This window comes from Salvia splendens, chromosome 5 (assembly GCF_004379255.2).
Source record: "Salvia splendens isolate huo1 chromosome 5, SspV2, whole genome shotgun sequence".
Lineage (NCBI taxonomy): Eukaryota > Viridiplantae > Streptophyta > Magnoliopsida > Lamiales > Lamiaceae > Salvia > Salvia splendens.
This window is the reverse complement of record NC_056036.1, coordinates 7698903-7722637: the sequence shown is the minus strand read 5'-3', so window position 1 is coordinate 7722637 and position 23735 is coordinate 7698903. Positions and strand designations below refer to the sequence as shown.

Sequence of the window (23735 nt, the reverse complement as noted above, 5' to 3'; positions counted from 1 at the left end):
CAAACTTTATTCGGTATAAAATTCAACAAGCACCAAAATAGTTTCTAATTCATTTTTCACGTAGATTAGATTTGAGTTTGAATTTGTTGCTGAGTCGTGTCGTGTGCACTAGGAAAGAATCCATAGAAACGAGGATAAATGATAAGAGGATTATTAATTGCGGTAACAAACAAAAATTGTAATACTTGTACATTATGCAAAGAATGAACTATACAAATAGGCTTCTCTCTGTTACCTGCAAAATTACTACTACCACCACCCATTTCCCTACAAAACCAGCTGATTCCTTCAACCTGAATGCTTAAACAATCTCTCGTGATCGGTGTTGGCGGGTCTTAAAACATTCGTATTCAGCAAACGCAGATAACTACTTCTGCACCAGACGCTCAGCGTCTCCGAGCTGAACCTCGCTCTCCTGCAGCTCGTACCGGTCCTCGAACAGCAGCTCGATCTGCTCCAGCGACTTCCCCTTCGTCTCTGGTATGCACTTGTACACGAACGCCACAGAGACCGCAGATATCGCAGAGAAGAGGAAGAACGTCCCCCCAAACGTGATGGCGTGTGCCACGGAGAGGAATGACATGGCAACGAAGCCGCTGCAGAGCCGGTTCCCAACTGCCCCGAGGGCCGAAGCCTGCGCACGGACTCGAAGCGGGAAGATCTCCGACGTGAGGACCCAGCAAACAGGGCCTATCCCGACGGAGAAGAAGGCCACGTTGCCGCAGACACCTAGGATAGCCAGCGCCACCGCGAATGACCCTTCTCCGAAAAACGACAGCGTTACCCCGACGCTAAACAAACACACGGTCATGCCAATGGTGCTCACGTAGAGCAGAGGCTTTCTCCCTACCCTATCGATCAGCACAATAGCTATGAGTATGAAAGCAGTCTTTGTCACTCCGACTGCAACGGTCGCAGCGAGGAGCTTCGACTTATCCCTGATCCCGGCAGCCTGAAAGATCTTTGGACTGTAATAGACAGTGGCGTCAATGCCGGTGATCTGCTGGAACGACTGGATCCCGAAACCTGCAATGAGCATCCTCGCAAGAGCAGGGGACGGGCTGAGCAGCTCTCGCCACACGGCCTTCTGCTCGGGGCCCCCACCGCTGCTCCCGTGTCCAGCAGCTAGCTGGATCTCGGCAAGCCTCTCTTCGACCTCTGCTTCGTGCTCATTCGTCTTCAGAAGCACGGACCGCGCTTCATCCACCCGATTCTGCAGCACGAGCCATCTAGGCGACTCAGGGATGATGCACAACGCGAACGCAATGAAGATTGATGGGAGAATCCCAACAGCAAGCATCACTCTCCAGTTCGAATGAGCAGGAAGCCCGGAAAACACGTAGTTGGAGACATATCCGAGGAGGATACCTAAGTTGATGAAGATCTCCGGGAACGAGGTGAGCGAGCCTCGTGCGACAGTTGGGGATATCTCCGCGATGTAGACAGGCGCAATCATGACCCCGAATCCGATCCCAATGCCGCTCAAGATCCTCCCAATCATCAGAACTCGGAACGTCGGGGCGATGGTCATCACGACTGCACCGAGCTGGAAGACGATGGCGGCCAGTCCCATTGTCCATTTCCTGCCAATGGCATCGGAGGTCCGGCCACCGCCTAGGCTGCCTAAAAGGGACATGACGCTTAGGATTCCGATGAGAACCTCCTGCTGCACCTCTGTTATCTTCAAATCTTCTTGAATGAATAGGATTGCTCCGCTCATTACTCCCACATCTGGAAACCAAAAGCTTAATTAATCTCAGTTTTTAGCTATGAAATCTATCAAACAACAGCTTTCTTACACTATCATCATAATTTTAGACACACAAATGTTAGAAATCCACATTCATAACAACACATTATTAACACTCAGACAACATCAACCTACAAAAATCAAACCAAGAATCAGAAATCAAGAACATAAAAACTGACTTTGACCATATGAAACAAAATGTGGGATCAAGAATCAATAAATCAAGATCAAATTTTGATTTTGACCCATCACAGGAACCTGCAAGAATCATCCATTTGAAGAAAGATAAGTAAAGAATTGTTGATACCAAAAAAAATTGTGGGATCGTGAATCAATATATCAAGATCAAATTTTGACTTTGACCCATAAGAGATAAGTGGAAACTGCAAAAATCATCCTTGTTGAAGAGAAAGAGGCAAAAACAGCTAACAAATAACAAATGTGGGATCAAGAATCAAGATTTCTCTCACCATAACCAAGAAGCACGCTGTTGAGAGAGGCAAAAACAGAGCAAGCAAACACATATTTCCTAGTAGTTTTACTTCTCTCCATCTGTCGGTGATGCTGTGCAGCATCATAATCCTCACCAAAATCATCACCGTTTCTCAACTCAGAATCACCATCCATTCTTCTATACTCGTTGTTGGCTCCCAACGACAAACCCACCTCCATATTCCCATTTTCTTGGATTTTAGGCAAGCCCATCTCCAGAACTGCCGATTCCAACCGAAAAAACGGATCTTTTTCAAGAATTTCAGCTATATTCTTGAAACTGCAGACCGGTGAAAGGTGTTGGGGGAGAGGAATTGGGAGTTATACTTGGTTCCCAGATCTGAAATCGGGAGTGATGAAGCCTTATAATTTACAAGTGGGAGTTTCTTTTTGGTTCATGTCAAAAATCCAAAATTTTTAATTCTTGATTATGTATTTTATTAAGGTTTGTAAATGCCATCACACGTTCTTGACTTTTTACTTGTCTAAGGTTTGATGGACCTTTCCAAGCAATAGATAGAAGTGTCTGTTTACACGCAGGGTAATTTTCTTTTACTGCGTTATTCCCTTGTGCTATATAGGTTACTCATATCTTTAACAAACAGAAATGAATTTATTCATATTCACAATTCTACATTTCAATCCGGTTCGAACCATTGCATAAAATTAAAATCCGGGCTAGGTCGGCCCTAAATCCATACCTCAAAACAAACTTCTAGAGCCAATATTATGTAGTCAAACTCAACCTGAAATTGATTCCGTAGATTCATTCTTTTAGACTATTTTTGACCATTTTATATAAAATATGTTAACTCGGCCTAAAATTGAGTCGGTTGGTCTTCTAGACTTCTTTTGATCTTTTATGGAGTATTAAAATGTGCTAAAATATTTGTGGTACGTTGATTTATACTGATGCTTAAAATCAGGATAAATTCTATTGTTTATAAAAAAAATAACTAGAGAAAGAGACTAAACAAGAATTGACAAAAAAGAATGGGAAAAAGTACATCATGAGTTATACTCCTATTTACCAATTAGTTGTGGCAAATGGACATTCATGCATATGCAAATTAGGTGCAAATCAAGTAACTTCATTTAAGTCAATATCCGTGCTTAACTTTCTATATCAGTTATGTAATAAGAATAATTTGTTTACAAATGTTCTGATGGTGCACCAATCAGTTCCATACAATATCAACCTAAATATGACACTCATAAAAAAGTGAATTGTAAATTTAGTCATTGCAAAATGTATGATAATTTCTTTTACTTGTAACTTTGAGGCCAGGTGGGACTCAAAGAATCAGTCTTGCTGCAATTGTAGTCACACTAGAGTAATTTGAATAATCGGAACCACTCTCATCTCCATCTCGGTAATTCTCATCATCATCTCCCTTTGTGTATTTTTCCCCTCAAAAGCTTCACATCTAATTCAAATGCCACTCTCACCTAGAATCTCATCCCATTCATGCTCTTGCCAAACAGCATGATGTAAGCTCGGGCTCACTTTTATTCTTTTTTACTCCCTGCTCTTCCGCAAGAGCACAACACCCACATCCATGCTCTTCTACAAGAGCATGCTCAAGGGTCTCACCATTATATTATTCAATTTAAATATTTCAATTACTAAAAATACTTTCACAATATTAAAATGCATTAAAAATACCTGAAATACTATTACAAATTACTAAAAAATTAAAAATTACATAATTAAAATCCTAAAAATTAAAAACTACACAATTAAATTCATAAAATTAAAAAAACTCATTACTCGTGGCCGAATTTCGCCCAAATGTGTTTGATTAGGTCTTGTTGTAGCTTAATGTGGGTTTTGGTCTCGCGCATTGTCAATATTTTTTCGATCCTCTCGCGCACCGTCGTATGCACACCCGGCGTGGGGGAGACCTTGCGGTTGAGCTTCTGGCTTCATCCTCGTCGGAAAAGTTAGTCGTCCTTGGTCCTTCGTCAGCTATAATCATGTTGTGCAAGATAATACACGTGTACATGATGTCAGCAATTCTTTGTGTACCACAGCCGGGACAGGGTCTTGACAATGTTGAATCGGGCTTGAAGGACCCCAAAAGCTCTTTCGACATTTTTCCGAGCAACCTCTTGACACTGTGCATAAAGAACACCCGTTTCGGGTCTTGCAGCATGTTGAGCGTCTTCACGAAAGTCGGCCACATTGGGTAGATACCATAGGCGAGATAGTACCTCATCTGGTATGAATTTCCGTTCACAGTGAAGTCGATCACCGGTGCTAAACCATTCAAAAGATCATTGAAGAGGGGTGAAGAATAAAGCACGTTCAAGTCGTTGTTGGATCCGGCCGAGCCGAAATATGCATGTCAAATCCATAGGCGGTAGTCGGTGACCGCTTCAAAGATGAGCGTTGGGACGCCGCCTTGGTGGCCGCTTAAGTGTTGCCCCTTCCAAGCATTCGGGCAATTCTTCCACCTCCAATGCATGCAGTCAATGCTGGCAAGCATACCAGGAAATCCGTGGACTGTTTCATGAAGATGAAGCAACCGTTGACAATCTTCGGTGGTGGGTGCCCGAAGGAATTCCTCACCGAAAGTAGAACGAACGCCGGTGCAAAAAATTTTGAGGCATAGGATTCCAGTTGACTCCCCCACATGCAAATACTTGTCAAACATATCAGCCGTTTGTCCGGTAGCAAGTTGTCGGATGGCACAAGTACACTTCTGCAACGCCGAGAGACTTTGCCGACCGATTGCATCTGTACGTGATTGGAAGTATTCAACACAAACGGACAATGTGTTAATACGCAAAAACAAGCGTTTTGACATGCGGAAACGGCGCCGAAAGTAATTTTTGAGAGAAGTATGAGTGAGAGATAATTTGATGTAAAAATGGATGATGAATGTATGTATTTATAGATGATTTTGAGATTAAAAGTTTTTTAAAAAAATCAAAAAAATTTCAAAAACAGTAATAAAACGGCTATATTTTTGGGAATTCGAAATTTTTTTATTTTTAGATTATTTTCAAATTTTTTAAAAAAAGAAAAAAAAATTCCAACGGAAATTCTGTTGGCTAATCAGAGCCCGCCACGTCGCCCTGCTCTTCGGCACGGCGGTGCTCTTAGCTAAGAGCAGGGTCATGCCATCTGTAGGAGCACAGCGGCAAGCAGGGGTCTCGTCGCGCCGACGGCACGGCCACTGGCGTATCTACATGGGAACAAAGGGGTACAGTTGTACCCCCAAATATTTCTAATTATATTATATAGGATTCGGCTAAATGTAATTGGAGAGGATGGCCCGGTGGTAAAATTCCCAGGATATCTCCTGTTGAACCCAAGTTCGAGTATTCCCAAGTGCTATTCATAATTTTATGTTCTCCTCTATGATATAATCGTTTTTTTTACCTTTTATTATTCCTAATGCATTAGAATATTTAATGCCTTTATTTTTTCTTATGTAACATTTTTTATTTTTCTACTAATATATTTAATTTCCTTATCTTTTCACTATTCTGAAGCTTAATTCCTTTTAATTTTTTGTATTTTTAAACATTTTTTTAATGCATTTAGTTTTTATTAAGTGTATTTATTGTCCTTTTTAATATATTTGGATTATTTTAATCATTTTCAAATATTTTGTAAAGTATTTTAATCTTCTTGTAATAAATTTTATATTTTTATTTTTTGTATTTCTAATACATTTTTAAAATTATTGAAAATTTTCTTAAATAAGCCAAAAGATGTATTGTCATTAAAAATAACGCACTTTGCAAAAGCTTAAATAAATTATCCCTAATATATAAATATAAGAATTTTCATTTTTGACCATGGAAGTCATCCAAATAAAAGATAATGAAACTTTTTCAAAAAAAACAATGACAAGTTAAAAGAAGATATTAAAAATAACACACTTTGCAAAAGCTTAAATAAATTATCCCTAATATATAAATATAAGAATTTTCATTTTTCACCGTGGAAGTCATCCAAATAAAAGATAATGAAACTTTTTCAAAAAAACAATGACAAGTTAAAAGAAGATATTAACCGATTCTGAAGCTCGAAGATGTAATTATTTATCGTACCCCCAAACCAAAAATCCTGGATCCGCCGCTGGGCACGACGCCTGCTCTTAGCTAAGGGCACCGATGCGGATGCTCTTACATCACTTGCACATGAAAAATCACCAACAACAGCTCAATATTTACATCATTAACTATATGGATATGCAGTGGCGGAGTCATATTTTGACGTCGAGGCTGAAATAGGAGTAACTGAGATATTGGTAGTAGTACGGTATATACATTGTAAGCAAAAAACATTAATGTCTGAAATAGGAGTAATAATACTCAACATTTAGTCGAAACAAATTGGCATAATAAGTAATTAGTGTTGTGTAAAATTTATATAGATCGGCATGTGTATATGAGAAAAATATTGAATAAAAAAGATGTAAGAACACATAAATGACGTGGATTTGTAAGAAAATACGATGAATAATAATAGTTGTATATATATAGGTAATCCGTGATAGATCCAGAAAAAAAATCTTATAGATCGGGTTACAGTCAAGACCTATTTTTATTTTTTATTTTTTTAATTAAGTTTAATAAGTTTAATTAAGGCATTGCTTTATTTTTTATTTGTGCATAGCTTAGTAGCTAAAAGACCTATTCATTTTAACAAGTTTGTAGTAATTTTTTCTAATCATTCGTGATTTGGAATAATTACCTGAAATTTTAGCTTTTAAATTAAGGTATACCTCAAATCTATTACTCCGTATTTAGTGTAGTTTTGTAATCATCAACTACTACAGTTTATATCACTCGATTTGGAGATACAAGTACCATTCATTCTTTTATTAGTTATAGGATTGGTAAATCCAACGTTAGGGTATACCGTATATATACTCCTACAGTTTTTTTAACTTCAATTTTTTGAAGAAATAGCAAAGTATGATTCATTATAGCCTGATAAATTTATTTGTATGAAAACAATACTAAAATGATAATAGTGCCATATACTATATTCCATCCTATTGTAGTTATTTAAGGGTATGCATATTGCTTTTTATTACTAGAACTAGAATAAAAAGGATTTGTAATCTCGACTAAATTTATTATACTATTTTATTCTCTTCTCTTCATATTTTTATCTTTATTTTTTCCAACTTGATGTTGAATTGATTAGAGAATAGAAGAATCAATAATCTGTAAAGGTACATCTCGAAGCTATAGCTTTAACCTTAAAATATTGAAATTTAGTTTTGGTTTATATATTGGCTTAATTAATGGAAAACCAGTCAAATTTACTACCTAGATTGAAAGGGAAAGAACAACTAACCTAGTGTGGACGGCACTCACCTTAATTACCCTTCAAATTTGAACCTCAGAGGCAGTCTCCCTCCACCTAAAATAAGCATAATTCAGATTGACTTTGTCTTTGTGCACTTAATAATTAATAAAATTTTGTGTATGAAATTCTATGATGTCGGTCGTCAATGATTTATGTCTATCACTATTCACAACATTGGGCGGCTTCATGTAAAAGTAGTAGTCACAACAACTCCATTATTTGCTTTACCATTTTACAGTTAGATTTACAAATAATTACCGATCACAAATTAAGACTGATCAAATTTTAGCTATTAAATTATGAGATCTAATGGTTCAAAGAAATGTCATATGAATTAATTTTAAATTAAAAAAATTATTAAATAAACTTAAAGGTATTAAGGTCAAATCTCTTCCATCAAAATCATCTCAAAACTTTAAATTTACGTAACTCTCTCGATTTAAATTATTTTTTCGTAAAAAATATATCAAATTAAAGACAATTTAATAAGGATTCCAACGAGATCTCAATTACATATGTTCCGACGATGTTCGGGTGATGAAATTTGATAAATTATATTTCAATTTTCGTACATATTAATAAGCAGATTTTATCAACAAATGCAAACAAAAATCTCAATATAGTGTATGTAAAATCTCAATGTAGTGTAGGTAAAATATCAATAAAACTGTGTTGATATTTTCTTGTACTTTGTTGATATTCTCATGTCATATTGTTGATATTTATAATATACTATGTCGATATAAAAAAGCACACACGAAAATTATCATATGATAACATAATGACGATATTACCCTTTTGTTGATATTTTGTCTACTGTTTATTGAAATTTGTGAGCTTTAATCTCATCCACTTATTTTAAAATCCAAGGGTGTGTAAATTTAGTGTTAGTTTTAAATTATGGTGTTATAGGCATTAGAAGAAGACCCAGTCGAATTATAATCAAATACTAATCCAGTTAGCTTACTTACATACATACATATAATAATAATAATAATAATAATAATATAATAATAATAATGTTCGCTATATATTTCTTGTTTATTAATTTAATCAATACACATTGAATTAAATACAATTAAGAAGTAGGAGTAATTGTTACAATTACATAAATCTCGTTACTTTGCATGCCTAATTACCGCGTCCTAGGATTATCTTTCATTCAAATTATTGGGCCCACTGCTTTCATTTTAAATATTAGTACTAGTATTATACTATTATTCTCCACAAACTGACGGAAAATAAAAAAGAAGAGCCCTAAGTGTTGGGCGTGATTGGTCAAAGAGAAGACCAAAAATTAGATATTTATAGATAATAAAATAGTATATTTATTTTTAATCATATCATTATCTTGACGTCGCAATTAAGAAATTAAGATGATCTCATGGGCCGGTTATTGGCCCCACCCTCAGCACACCCATGACATTTGTAACACTAATTGATTGATTAACAAATAGATTAAATTTGGAACGCATGCCCATTATGTTTTGTATTTTTTGTAATTTAATATTTATAAGTGATAGATGTGGCTATGTGGTTGTTAATTATGTTAGAACTAAGCAGTCTCGATTATAATATAAAAATTTGTACTGATTGAAGGTATGAATATGATTATCTGAAAAATACGATCTTTCGGTCATTTTTCATTTAAGATGAATTTATAATGATTTTAATTGTACTTGTTTTTAAATAAGTTGAAAATTTATGTGGGGGGCAGGTGGTAAATTTATTCAGTGTGTGGAAGTTGTGCTGTTTGCGAGCATGATCATTTAAAATTCTAAAATAGATAACAATAGCTATTTTTATATTTTTCTCTTTTTATTTTTATAATAATCACCTTTCATAAATCTCTTTCATTGTGACCATATTTTGCATAGAATTTGAGTATTTTAAAATCATAAGGGGTTCGATCTTAGCCTTCCATACTTTATTTGCTTAGTAGTAATAACCAATCAAAATATCTTTTAGACGTGAATTGACCAGATTTTACTTAATTCACAATCATTAACCTTCTTAATTAATAGTGAATCAACCATACAACCACTATACATTTTTGTCGTGGTCTACATTTTGCTTACAATATTATATTGCAAGAGAGTGTTTGTAATATTTTATTGACTTTTTTTTATCTTCATAGCAAAATAGAAAGTTTGGTTATTAAATATTTTTGTATTTCATGGAATCATGGTAAATATGTAATTATATAATCCATGTTTCACGTGAAAATGGATAGTCAGAACAGAGCAAAATATGATTAACGTGATCCTATTTGTTGGGAAATGCGAAAAGACCAATAATGATTTGTATTACTACTACATGAAAGCAAAAACAATAAATCTTGAAATGCAACCATTACCATATTGAGTACTCCACTAAGTAGAATCTAGAATTAGCAACCAACAATCAAGCAACATTCTAAGCAAAAGTGGCATGCCAACAATAATCATGAATTTTACAACAATTAACTACTGATTAATTTCCACCTTCCTTAGATCATGGTAAAAACAGATCTAATGAAACAATGATGGATAAAATCACTAATAGAGGAGTCGGAGACCACAAAAAAGTCTCCTGATTTTACAAACTTCAAATAAAACTAAAACTAAAACTAAATCACACACACTCACATTCCCATGCAAATTGGCCTCTAATACGCAGCCCTCTGCATCTGATGAGAGTTAGAATTGAAGAGGAGATGACTAAAAAGATGTTTCTCCTTTTCTTGAGAGAGAGAGAGAGTTATTTCCAGAAGAAGGGCCTAACAGCAGAAGAAGAAGTAGAAGATGATGAATCTCTGTTGTCTTGTTTGTGTGCATCACAATGATTTTCAGAGTCTTGTTTCTCAAATGGAACAAGATTTGGAGGAAGCATCAAATTATTATTTGAATCCAAATTGTCCCACACCGCGCTTCCTGGGCCCCACCCCGCCGGAATCGACTCGAACCACTCTTTTTCCGCCATGCCGCCCCACACCAGCTCCGACGAATGCGATGCGCTACCGGCATTGTCTCCGTCTTCCGCTTCCTCAGCAGAAGGCGGGGGCTCCTCCTCTTCATTTGTCACTGCCAATGCTGCAGCAGCTGGCACTGTCAGTGATGGAGGAGCAATGGACGAAGAGGAATCGTCCGTCGCTATCGGCTGAGGTGCCGCCGCTTTCCCGATGAAAAGGTCGGGAAAGTTGAGCCTCGCGTTCTCGCCGCGGAGCTTGAATGCTTCGCGGTCGTAGGCGAGGGCGGCTTCCTCGGCCGTGCCGAACGTGCCGAGCCAGAGGCGCGTGCGGTTGCGGGGGAGGCGGATCTCGGCCACCCACTTCCCCCAGTGGCGCTGCCGCACGCCCCGGTAGAGCTTCGTCGCCGACAGGGGCATCCCGGGAGGGCGGAAGAGCGCCGTGCTCCCGTGCTGCCCGAGGCGGCTCATCATTATCATGTGCCCCCTTGGGCTCAAATTGAGGGAGTCGCTCCAGTACTGCAGCAGCATCTGCTGCTGCTGCTGCATAGACGCCGCCTCCCCAGCAAAATAAAGCGGGAACGCCGTATTTTGCTGGTGGTGGTGCGGCGTGAATGAGATCATCTGCTGCTGCTGCGGCCGGAACAATGGGGTCGTCTCCGGCGGCGGTTGATTCTCCAGCGAGAAGGGGAAATACGGAGGCGGAGACGTCATTGGCGGTAGAAGCGGCGGCGAAGCAGATGACGAGGAGTTGTGGCGGCGGTCGGGGCTCCGGACTTTCTTGAAAGGGCGGTTTGAAAAGGAAGCTTGGTCGAAAGCAGGGCAATATATTTGTCCCTCCAGATTCTGAGCTTCGTCTCTCTCCCAATCCATTCCAATCATCTTCTTTGATTTTCCTTTACATGAATCCATATATGGATGATTGCTCTGTTTTTGTTTGGCCGCTCGCTCTTGATTAAATCTCAAATCCCAGATGCTAAAACTCACTGGGGAATTGAATCAGTTAAGAAACTGTTTCAAGACAAGAATCTTGAACAAGGTGGAAAATGTGATTGAGCATTTCATACGAGGCTGTGTAATAAGAGAGCGAGCGGCTTCACAGAAAAAAACAATGAATGACAAATCAGGGTGTTTTATTATAGAGAGAGATGGGAGAGAGAGAAGAGAGATGATTGCTGGCTCTGTCTAATGTGAGGAAGAGAAGGATATGAGATTGCTGGGTTTATAAGCATAGAGAGAAATACAGATATTTTTTTGGCGTGTGAAGACGTATCGTGGTTGGTGCTATGGCCCACGAGGCTTTCATCTTTTTTTTTTTGGGTATTGATTTACTATCTCTTTGCTTTTACTCCACTCTTGGGATATACTTACTGTTGTAAAACTGTTTTACTACATTCATCTTACATAAAAAAAATAGTACTAATAGTACTTGTTATGATACTTTCCATATAGTATTTGTTAAATCACACATAACAACGACTGAACCCAAACTGGGAGGTCGAAAAAAGAAAATTATTGGTCGGAAAAGTGTGTTGATGTAGCGGGTTGGATCAGAGGAAGAAAATTTTGAAGCTATAATACTGGTTTTGTGATTCTCGACTTTTTCTCTGTTGTGTTATGGTGGGTGATCCTTGCGTTGATTGATTTTAGTTTTTGACTGCCTTTGGTAAGTTTGTTTTTCGATGTGATAGATTCGTAGATAGTTGTTTTTTGTCATGTTTGTTTTGTTTGTTTTCAACACTTTTTTTTTATTCTCAATGTCTCTTTGTTGCACAGTTCGTTCTTTTTAGCGTGAGCATTTTGATTTATACAAAAAAAAATTTATTTATAGTTGCAAACTTTTCTAATCATAAAAAAGTGCTAGGATCATAGAAAGAAAAATATCTCATCTTCTTCGCTTATTTTTAATCTAACGCGGGATAAGAAACAAATTTTATAATGATAGATTTCATCTTCTATACTACTACTAGTTAATCAATTTGTACGTGTTCAACTTGTAAACAAGATTATCGCCGAAACTAAAGTATGTGAATCAGGACAAAATTGTACACTATAAAAAGATCGTGGGTGGCATGACATATAAGTGTTAAGCGATAGAGACGAGTTGAAATTAGACATAAGCATCTAAGTCAAAACAATAAATTAAACATAAACATGGTGGAATTTGTTGAGCTAAAATTGGAATCCAACTAGCTTAGAAACAGTGGCCAATCGGATCCCACCACCTCAGCCCCGCGGGTGGCGGCCGTGCCCATTACCGGCGATGTTTTGTTCCGTACGAGGCGGTGGCTAATTCTCATTGATCCATTCTTTCTTTGTTTCTATATGCGTGTGTGCATATGATTTAAAAAATTTATTCCCTTTAGATGAAGTCTAACACTAGCAAACCGAGTTAGGGAGAATATTCAAATACTACTCAACATTTTAAGTTCTAATTTATTTTCTTGTTGTAAATAGTGAGATTGTAAACGAATCAACTTCAATTTATATCTTTCCATGTTCTAACTTTTACGGTTGAGGATCTTCATTTAATCAGGCGCCTACTAAGTTACGAGTTACAAACTGCTGCCTAAACAATGGTAGACCTTGTATATCTAATTGTCTGTAGTGGAGAAATTTGAGAGCCCATATTGGCATTAATTGCATCACATAATTGACTGGGAGGTTTAATGCTGTAGGTAAGAAAAGGTGAGAAAATTATTGTCATTATATTGACTTTTTAATTGAATAATCATTTATATTAAAATTTTGGCAAAATAGTATGGGTCTTATTTTTATCATTTCATATTTGAATAAATTATTTGACTATGTAAAAACATAAATAAAAAATAGTGGAATATGAATCCTACGTTCACAGTAGTATTAAAAATGTTCCTAGGCCTTTTTGTATTCCCCTTATGGTAGCGTCGAATTTTGAAGTGAAATTTCTTACTTTTATTCACGGTTTCATGCTTACTGTGGAGTTTCCTAACAACATGGCGTTTTGGATGTGAGACACTACATCATCAAGGTTCGCATCCGCAGTATGCTCTCACAACAGCATGTTCGCTTCTATACATTCCCATAAAAGAAATCGGTGCAATTGACTTTCTTACTATTAATGACTTATTCTACGCCTTGTTTTTTGAAGGCTCTTATTATGATAAATTAGATGTATATTCTAAATTTCATTTTCGTCACAAAGGCGGGTTAGGTTCTGATAGTGATTTCATTGTTTTTATATTTCTATTAGGTTTTGATTACTTGGTTACACCCGACTTGTGTGTCTTCCTCTTTCATATTCTCATTTAGTTATTGGGTTCAAATCATTTTTGGACTTGAGCTTTGTTTGGAACTATTAATTTCAGTTATATTTACATGTGGATGGTCCATTTAACCCTCACCTTCCGGTGTTTTGATTTAAAAACCATCAGCCTTAGTTAGCTCCAATGGTACTCCAGAATTCATCCCATTTTGTGTTTTAGAGCAGAACTCGTCCCATTTAATTTTGGGTTTACACTAACACAAATTTGAATTACCCCCCGTCCCACATTAAGAGTCACATTTTGTCATTTCAGTCCATTCAACAATAAGAGTCACATTTCACTTTTACCATAAATAGTAAGTAAGTCACACGTTCCACTAACTCACTTCACTCACATTTAATTATAAAACCAATATAAAAAATAGGTTTTATATTTCACTAACTTTTGCAACCCACTCTTTACATTTATTAAAATCCGTGCTCACACCAAATGCGACTCTTGTTGTAGGACATACTATTTACGTATTAATTGTTAGGACATACTATTTACGTATACTGAAAAGCATATTTCGAGCATGTTGCACGGATAGAATTGCTTGTATACAATATATTCTGCAATCCACTTTTAACCCAAGGTGAGAAGAAGTAATTTTATCGCATTGGTGTATGCTTATGCAATTATAAGATGTTCTCAAACATTTAAATGTGTAAGAAGCAAACAAGTCTAATTCTTCTGCAATAGCAGACTGGTCGTGAACGACGTTCACAGACGGTGACGCAGTCGGTTCTTTGTAGAAGAGAAATAGAATTTCACAACTTAGATATGCTTTGACTACCTATCGTGAAAGGTTGCAGTGTCAGTCCGTATGTTTCCTTACCTTAGGAAATAAACGACACTGTGTGGTATAGCACTGAAGGATCTAACAGTTGAGATAAATCTTTCTTGCTATTTACTGAAAAGACGAGGTCTCGGTGATTGTTATTTTTTAATCATTGTTGACATAACATTGAGCATATGATATTGATCATGCACTACTTTGATTTATCAAATGGTGCGGATTTTTCGCAATCCAAGAATCCTGATATCTTGGGTAGTGGTGATCAATGTCTAGATGTGCTAGTATTGTTATTGCAATGAATCGTGTGGTGGGTGAGTCCAATTTGATAATATCCTCAAAAGGTGTTCGAAAAATGTTTTATTATTCAGAAACCCGACCGGTTGGAATTTATTCCAGAATAATAAATAATGATTTTAAACTAGACAACTCTTGGAAAAAGATATTAATTAATTAAAGTCAAATAGCAGACTTAAATTAATTAATGAATATTTATATCTTAAACACGGGAAATAACAAATTAAAGAAGTAAAGCCCGAATTACTCGTAATTTGGGATTGCACGGGCAGTCAATATTATTATACTATAGTGGATGATAATAATATTCTGTTTGGGGCAATTTGTTGCCCATTTTCTAAGCAAACACATATCAGCACGCCATATACACATTGCTGCATTTCTAATAGGGGCAATTTGATCTTCCAAAGCAATCAATGCATCTCGAACACACATAGTCAGAATATTATTCAAGCATCTAGCATGGAAAAAATTAGCACTAATAGATAGTTTGTTCTGATTTTTTCCATGCTAGATGCTTGAATAATGTTCTGACTATGTGTGTTCGAGATGCATTGATTGCTTTGGAAGATCAAATTGCCCCTATTAGAAATGCATCAATGTGTATATGGCGTGCTGATATGTGTTTGTTTAGAAAATGGGCAACATTTTGCAAGAAAAAAAGGGTTGATTCCGAGAAGAATTTTCATAGATCATTCATGATGCGGCTAAGTTGTACTTGAAGATCATTAAAATATATTCCCCATTTGATAAATATCTTATTGGTGAAAAAGTGGGTATCTTTGGGGCAGATGGTACTGGAACACAAATTTATATATGGAATCTGGATGAATGAGGATCAGATTATAGTTTAAAATGGGAAGCTGGGTTCATTGGCGGCCAGTTAACCCAGCTTCCCATTTTAAACTATAATCTGATCCCCATTCATCCAGATTTCATATATAAATTTGTGTTCCAGTACCATCTGCCCCAAAGATACCCACTTTTTCACCAATAAGATACTTATCAAATGGGGAATATATTTTAATGATCTTCAAGTACAACTTAGCCGCAACAACGATACATTACAATTACAATACATACAGTGATACAACAATGTAATATAATTTACAAGTGTCGTCTGACTCGGAACGTAAATAAAAAAACATGAAATGGGGGGGAAAAAAATAATTGAAAAAGGCTTGAGCTCAACTTAAACTTTCGAAGTTAAACTTTTCAAATTTAAGTTGAGGTGCCTACGTATCCACAATTTTATTGAGGAATCAAAGCCCACGTAGTTCTCTTACCTTGCTTACCTTTTTGGTCGGCTGTGCTCGCCGTTCACCACCCCCCGTCGACTCATTGCTAATGTTGAGTGCTCTCGCTTCTGACCTCGTCATCGCCATCGGAAGAAAATTCTTCACCATCACTCTCTACACGGAAGTCGAAATCCGGCTCTTGTGCTCTCATGTTCGCCTTTGCCCAATCGTCAAGTAACATAGTGGCTTCCATGTTCTTGGCGGGGAGATTGATCCTTTTGTCGTCTAGGACACAACCGCCGACACTAAAAGCTTGTTCAACGGCGACGGTGGAAGCGGGAACGGCGAATATCTCCTTAGCCATGATGGAGAGTATCGGAAACTCTTTGTCATGTGTTCCCCACCAATTAAGGACGTCAATTTGTTGAGTAGGAGGACCTGCATCTTGAAAAATAGAGCGCGATTCCAAATATATATCTAATTCACTAGTCGCTCTAGTCCTATTAGTTGTAGTACCGTATAGATCTTGCAATTGTGATACTACGTCGGGATCAATCATGACATTGGTAAAATCCCCTCCACCAAAATCAAATGTAGAAGGACTAGGAGGAGCACGTACCTGGTGAGCGGTGTTATACCGCATTTCATATTCCGCGTAGAGAGAACGAAGTGCACTATCTAACCTTAGTTTGATTTCATCAACATCCGGAATACTTAGTTCGAAGCATTCTCCTCTTGTCAAGCCCATTTCGCGGAGTTGAGAAAAATCCAAATCGTGCAAACAACCATAGTACATGTCTAAAATTTTATAAACACCATGCAACTTCCACTTTGGATCCAAGCATTTTGCAATCAAAAACACATTTGGAATACGAGCAAAATATTTTAACCATTTTTCAACCATGTAAAACAAAATAGCCTTCAACTCAATGAATTGAGTATTTTTCACACATGTTTTAAAACCAATTGCCACATACATGCAATGCTCCAAAACGCGCACAGAAGTAGGATAATAAACACCGGATAACTCAACAGTGGCATTTTTGAACGCGCGGAATAATCGAAACAAATCAATGCTGTGGTCCTAACAAGAGAGTATCAAAAGCAAATCAGAAGGCACATGAGGGCAAGTTCTAAAAAAATCACATAAATACTCAATGTGGTTCAAAGTCGACTCCAACATATCATACGTCGAGTTCCAACGAGTTGAAACATCCAATTTGAAGTTGGTGTACCTGCATTGCTTGCTATGACAATATCTCTTCCAAGCTCTACCAATAGAAGCTTTGTTATGAATCAACTTCACAGCAGTTCTAATAGGATCAACATACTTTTGCCACAAATCGATAGCATCTTGAACACACAAATTCAAAATATGGGCAATACATCGAACATGAAAATATTTGCCATCAATAACAGGAGAACATGCACTGATTAGTTCATCTATACTAGCAGTGTTAGCGCTAGCATTGTCAAAACCAATGGAAAAAATTTTATCGATCAATTGAAATTCATTCAAAACTTGAATGATCAATTGAGCAATTGCTTGTGCAGTGTGTGGTGCGGGAAATTCACGAAATGCAATCAAACGTTTGTTCAAAGTCCAACTGTGATCAACGAAATGCACAGTGATGCCCATGTAGGAGTTTTTGCAAAAACAATCGGTCCACACATCAAAGCAAATAGAAACCTTATGCCCTAAGTTAAAAATAAACGTACCTAGTTGCGCTTTCTTTTCCATGCATTGTCTAACAATGGCTCGAGTCATAGAAGTTCGACTCAACTTCCTTGCAGCGGCATTATAAACTTGTCGCATACTCAACTCAAAAGCATCGTTATCAAAAGCATTGAATGGAAAATGTTTCATAACGGCAAATCTAGACATCACATTAAGAGCATTTTTGTGATCGTATTTCAAAAGAGTATTGCTACACATACCTGATGTTTGGGATGAACCCGTCCCACTCCCGGTCCCGACCTGTTGAAAGTTGAGTTGATTTTGGGTTGGAGCGATACCAAACTCGACCGGATGCGCTTTCTCCATGTGACGGGTAAACGTACCGTATCCTCCACCCTTTCGGAGTGTGTATACGTTTTCGCAATAGTTGCAATACACATTATACGTGTCAGGATCGTTAGTATCTTGTACCCTCTTGAAATGTTTCACCATGATGTTTGAGCTTAAAGACCGTTCAACTGGTCTAGAAGGTTGAGGAGGGTGTCCACGACCACGACTACGGCCACGACGACTCCTTGGTGGTGGTGGGGGTGGCATTTCTTGAACCTCTTCTACCTCCTCCCCCTCCTCCTCGTCATCATCATCATCATCGTCGTCTTCATCAACATTCACAGGGGTTGGAATTTGTTGAGAATAGGCACCGCGACCGGGAGCACCACTACCGGTACCAACATAAGCATCGCCTTGGGATTGAGAGCGAGAAAGAGCAATAGCATGTGCCACATCTTGCTCTTCTCGAGTCTACAAAATAATATTTGTATTGTAAATTTCAAATAAAATTATGAACAATAATGTAATGTAATTCAAAATTAATTAAATTAGTAGATAATAAATATTAACCTGCCAAGCATCCATGTTCATTTGAGAAATTTCATCAATAACGGATCTCCGAGATGGCCTCTTGGACTTTCCCTTTCCCTTATCAACACGACCTTCTCGGGATGAAGACATCTTGATATATAGTAGAAATGTAGAAATATGGAATAAATTTTTTTTTTTAGCAATTGAGAACAAAAGACAACTTATAGAACTACGGGAACAAATATAAAGCGTATAACAATGCTTAATAAGAGTAGCACTTGAGTAATTAAATGGAAGCACAATAGCACAAATGAGAAATTGGAGACAAAGAGAGAGAATTGGGAGATTGAAGAGAGAAACTCTTATTAACACAAGAGTGGGATAAATGTAAATGAGGATAGAGGGGGGTATTTATAGATAAAAATGAGGGGGAAAATGGAAGAATTAGAATTTGAAATTTGAAAAAAAAAATTGAAATTTCACAAAACCGGCGGTTTTGGCGGAAAACCGCCGGAACCGCCGGTTTCTGGGACAAAACCGCCGGTTCGGTCAACGAACCGTCTGCAAAAGCTGCGCCATTGTCGCCTCGTGTTCCGCGCCGCCTCGAAAGCCACTGAACCGGCGGTTAACCACCGGTTTTCACGGTTAACCGCCGAAAAACTGGCGGTTCCGGCCGATTTTGCTGCTGAAAAGCTGCCGCCGCTGGCCCCATCCCCCATGCCTCGATATACGCACCCGAACCGGCGGTTCCGCGGTTAACCGCCTGTTCCGAACCGTCCCGAACCGCCGGTTCGGTGACGGTTCTGGTTCGAAATATCTTGAACCTGAACCGGACCGCGACCCGAATTGCGACGGTTCCGGTTCGGGAATATTGCCACGGTTCCGGTTCGGAACCGGAACCGGTGGGCATCTCTAGTCAAGTTCTTTTGATTCTGACAAGCTTTGTCCACCCAAAGGTCAGATTCTGAGTTCGAGATACAGATTAGAAGATTCATGGCTGAGTACGAAGATCTTCATGTGGAGAAGGCGCAAGCAATCGTCGATTCTTCGGAGAATCAGATCGGTAATTTTAAACCGTAGGAATTCATGAATTAGGGTTCTTATTCCTTGTTTGAGAATTATATTTGTTCTAGCATGCAATTGATTGTTTAACATGCGATTAATTGATCTCATAATCAGTCAAATAGATCTGTACGCATGATTTATTTGTGAATGCATGACTTCCGCTGTGCAAGGAGCACCCAACCCCAACATTAATGACACTTGAGATTAAAGTAAGTTGAAGAGACTCTAATTGAGTTTTAATCTATCATAATCTAAAGTGTAAGTTGGGTGAAATGTCCTAAATGCCATTTTTCGAGGAAAAATGAAAAGATTGAGTGTCTTTTATATTACTTTATTTTGAATCTTTCAAGATATTTGTGGATATGAAATAAATAAATAATTAATTTTGTCTTCCTAAAAATATTACTGTACAAGATACTCCCTCCGTCCCCCATTAGGAGTCCCGGTCACTTTTGGACACTCGTTTTATGAAAAAAATGATAATAAATAGTTAAAGTGGAGAAATGGTAAAGTAATAGGGAGTAATAGTTTAGAATTTTCTTAATTTTGTTTTAAGAATATTCTCCTGTATTGATATTCTTTTAGTTTGAATATTTTTTTAAAAAAAACATGATAAAATTATTTCCTTTTCACAATTTCTAATAATATGTAAATGTTTCATCCCGTAAACTATGATATAAAGTTTTATCCTTGGAAGATGTGATCACACAATTTTTATTTCTGAATAAAAAAAGCAACAATTTACACTTGCAAATTATTAATACTATTTATTTTGTGAATGGGAGAATCATTGAATAATATTCACATCATGTTCCTTTAAATTTTTGACGTTATTGGAATTGAGAATATTAAGAAAATATTGCAAATGAAAACATAAAAATCTACTTTGATATTTGAATAATAGTAATAATGAATAAATTTTATTATGAACTTACATACTACAAGTTATTTTGGTCTTTTATATAATTTATTTGTCAACAAATCTTGACAACCTTAATCATATTGTAAATTTATGTTTGCATAGTAGTAGTACTATAATTTATCGCTTCATTATTTTGATTAGTAAAATAATATTTTTACTCCTTTCAATATTAAATATGCATGTAGCCTTTAGGCATGCATTAAGTTGTGCTAAGATTTACAAATAGAAAAAGTCATGGATTCTTGTATGGTTATTGAGAGGTTCAAATAAAATACTAACATTCATTTAAGACATACTATATGACTGTGTTGTTTTAATTTGAATTGGTTTAAATTTTTTGTTTAAATTGTTATTCCATCAGTCTCAAGAAAAGTAAAACATTTCATTTCGTCCCAAGAAAAGCAAAACATTTCTTTTGAGCACGTGATTTAATGATTGATATTTAAAGAGTTAAAGTATGAGAGAGGAAAAAATTGATAAGTAAAGAGAGAAAAAGTTGGTAGAGAGTAATAGATATTATTTTTTGCTAAAAAGGAAAATGACTCACTTATATTAGGGCGTCCCAAAAAGGAATATGACTCGCTTATCTTGGGACGGAGGAAGTATATATATACTATTTCTTAATTTTATTTTTGTGAAATGATATTATTTCTCTTTTTAACTAATTAATTGGCAATGTAAATTTAGTAGTACAAGAAAAATATTTGGGTCGTGAGTGGCCATTAGAATAACTATATTAATATGCATATATAATTACTTTATCATATACCCAAATAATATCTGTGTCTTAATTAAAATTTATTAACGTTGTTTTATCATTATTAGTATAATATAATAAAACAACATTTTTTGTATAATATTAAAGAATTTAACTTAGGTGGTACCTGGTAATATTTGTTTAAACATGCATATGTATATTGAATTTCTAAAACTTTTTGAACAATGAATTTTGTGAAAGTGTGTTTGTTTTGTTCGAAAAATATATATAAGTTGTTGTAATTAACATATGTGTATGTGTTGTTTTAGTTCTTGAACTTATTTAATTTTACATTTGTAATGATCTTATAAAAGGATATTATATACATTTTTAATATTTAAAGTCCACAAGATAATAGTATTATTTTCATTATTTCTCATTTATGTTGATTTATTAAGAATGTGTAGCCAATACTTGAAAATTATTTGGCCCGTGCATAACACGGAGGATAATACTAGTTAATTAGTATATCCAGCTTCAACAATGGCGCGGAACGAAATAGGGATGTCAATCGGACCGGCCCACCGGGTTTCGGGCCAACCCTACTCGGGTTGCGGGTCAATCGGGTGCGGGCTAATCGGGTTGAGATTTTTTCGGGTTATAAAAGTTCAATCCTAACCCTAAACACTCGGGTTTCGGGTTGGCCCAACGGGTTAATCGGGTTGCTACCGATAAAATTAACATGCGATCAATCCAATAAATAATGACGAAAATTAGTTATATTTATAAAATATAATATTTAATTATGATAAATTTGAGATATATACTTAGAGCATTCACAACTGTGCTCTTGCCAGCGGCACGGTTGTGGGCCTGGCCCCACTTTTTCTGCCTGCTCTCTGGCAAGAGCACAACACCCACAGCTGTGCTCTTCCGCAAGGACGAGCACAATTAATTTAAAATTCAATTAACCAATAACATTTCCATAATAATAAAATTCATTAAAAAAAACCTAAATAAAATTACAAATGACAAATGACAAATAAAATAAAAAATGACATAATTAAAATCCTAAAAATTAAAAATTACACAATTAAAATACTAAAAATTAAAAAAACACTACTCGTTGCCGAATTTCGCCCACATGTGGTTGATTAGGTCTTCTTGTAACTGAATGTGGGTTCGGGTATCGCGCATTGTATGCCTTGTCTCGATCCTCTGGCCAACCGTCGTATGCTCACCTCGGCGTGGGAGAGACCTCGCTGTTGAGCTTCCGGCTTCATCCTCGTCGTAGAAGCTAGCCGCCCTCGGCCCTTCGTCGGCTATAATCATGTTGTGTAAGATAATACACGTGAACATGATGTCGGCGATATTATTCACGTACCACAGCCGAGCCGGGGCCTTCACTATGTTGAATCGGGCTTGAAGGACCCCGAAGGCTCTTTCGAACGTCGACCATCTTGGGTAGATACCATCGGCGAGATAGTAACCCATGTGGTATGTATTTCCGTTGATGGTGAAGTCGATCGCCGGTGCTACACCATTCATCACATCATTGAAGAGTGGTGAAGAATAGAGCACGTTCAAGTCGTTGTTGGCTCTGGCAACGCCAAAATATGCATGCCAAATCCATAGGCGGTAGTCGGCGACCGCCTCAAGGATAAGTGTTGGGCCGCCGCCTTTGTGACCGCTTAAGTGTTGCCCCCTCCAAGCATTCGGGCAATTCTTCCACCTCCAATGCATGCAGTCAATGCTGCCAAGCATTCTGGGGAAGCCATGGACTGATTCGTGAAGACGAAGCAACCGTTGGCAATCATCGGTGCTGGGTGCCCCGAAGGAATTCATCCTCGAAAGCTGAACGAACGCCCTCGCAAAAATTCTTTAGACAAAGGATTCCAGTGGACTCACCGATATGCAAATACTCGTCGAAGATGTCGGCCGTTTGCCCAGTAGCGAGTTGTCGGATGGCACACGTACACTTCTGCAACGGCGTGATACTTTGCCGGCCGGCTGCATCTGGACCTGTTTGGAAGAATTCAACACGTGCGGACAATGTGTTGACAATTCGCATGAACAAGCGCTTTGACATGCGAAAACGGCGCCTAAAGTAATCTGCCGGAAACCGCGGCTGGTCGGCAAAGTAGTCGGCAACGAGCCTTTCGTGGGCTCCCCCCCGGTCACGATGGATGTAGCGGCGATTTGATCTAGTTCGTTGAGGAGGAGGAGCGGGGGTATTCGCCGCGACATATGCTTCGTAAGCGGCACGATGTTGTTCGTAGTATTCTTGTTCTTCGCGCTCCGCTTCCGCCATAATATGGGTGAAATCCATTTGAGGTTTTGAGTGAGGGATGAATGTGTTGATAGTTTGTATGAG

At 37.4% G+C, this 23735-nt stretch overlaps 2 protein-coding genes across 2 annotated transcripts; both read right to left on the bottom strand.

The window, feature by feature from the left end:
* Positions 1-135: 135 nt before the first annotated feature.
* LOC121804801 (probable polyol transporter 4) lies at positions 136-2655 on the bottom strand. The gene is made up of 2 exons (XM_042204478.1): positions 2221-2655; positions 136-1731 (listed from the first exon to the last, which is right to left on the bottom strand). Exons 1-2 carry the CDS (start codon positions 2453-2455, stop codon positions 368-370), a joined length of 1599 nt encoding a protein of 532 aa, XP_042060412.1. The 5' UTR covers positions 2456-2655; the 3' UTR covers positions 136-367.
* Positions 2656-9899: 7244 nt separating this feature from the next.
* LOC121802255 (ethylene-responsive transcription factor ERF054-like) lies at positions 9900-11709 on the bottom strand. Its single transcript, XM_042201880.1, has one exon. The coding sequence runs from the start codon at positions 11433-11435 to the stop codon at positions 10317-10319; it is 1119 nt and encodes a 372-aa protein (XP_042057814.1). The 5' UTR covers positions 11436-11709; the 3' UTR covers positions 9900-10316.
* Between the last annotated feature and the right edge of the window lie 12026 nt (positions 11710-23735).

Coding starts and splice junctions, on each gene's coding strand:
- LOC121804801 (XM_042204478.1), bottom strand. CDS start 2,455: ATGGGCTTGCCTAAAATCCAAGAAAATGGGAATATGGAGGTGGGTTTG. Junction 1,732..2,220: donor CAGCGTGCTTCTTGGTTATG/GTGAGAGAAATC, acceptor TTTGGTTTCCAG/ATGTGGGAGTAATGAGCGGA.
- LOC121802255 (XM_042201880.1), bottom strand. CDS start 11,435: ATGGATTCATGTAAAGGAAAATCAAAGAAGATGATTGGAATGGATTGG.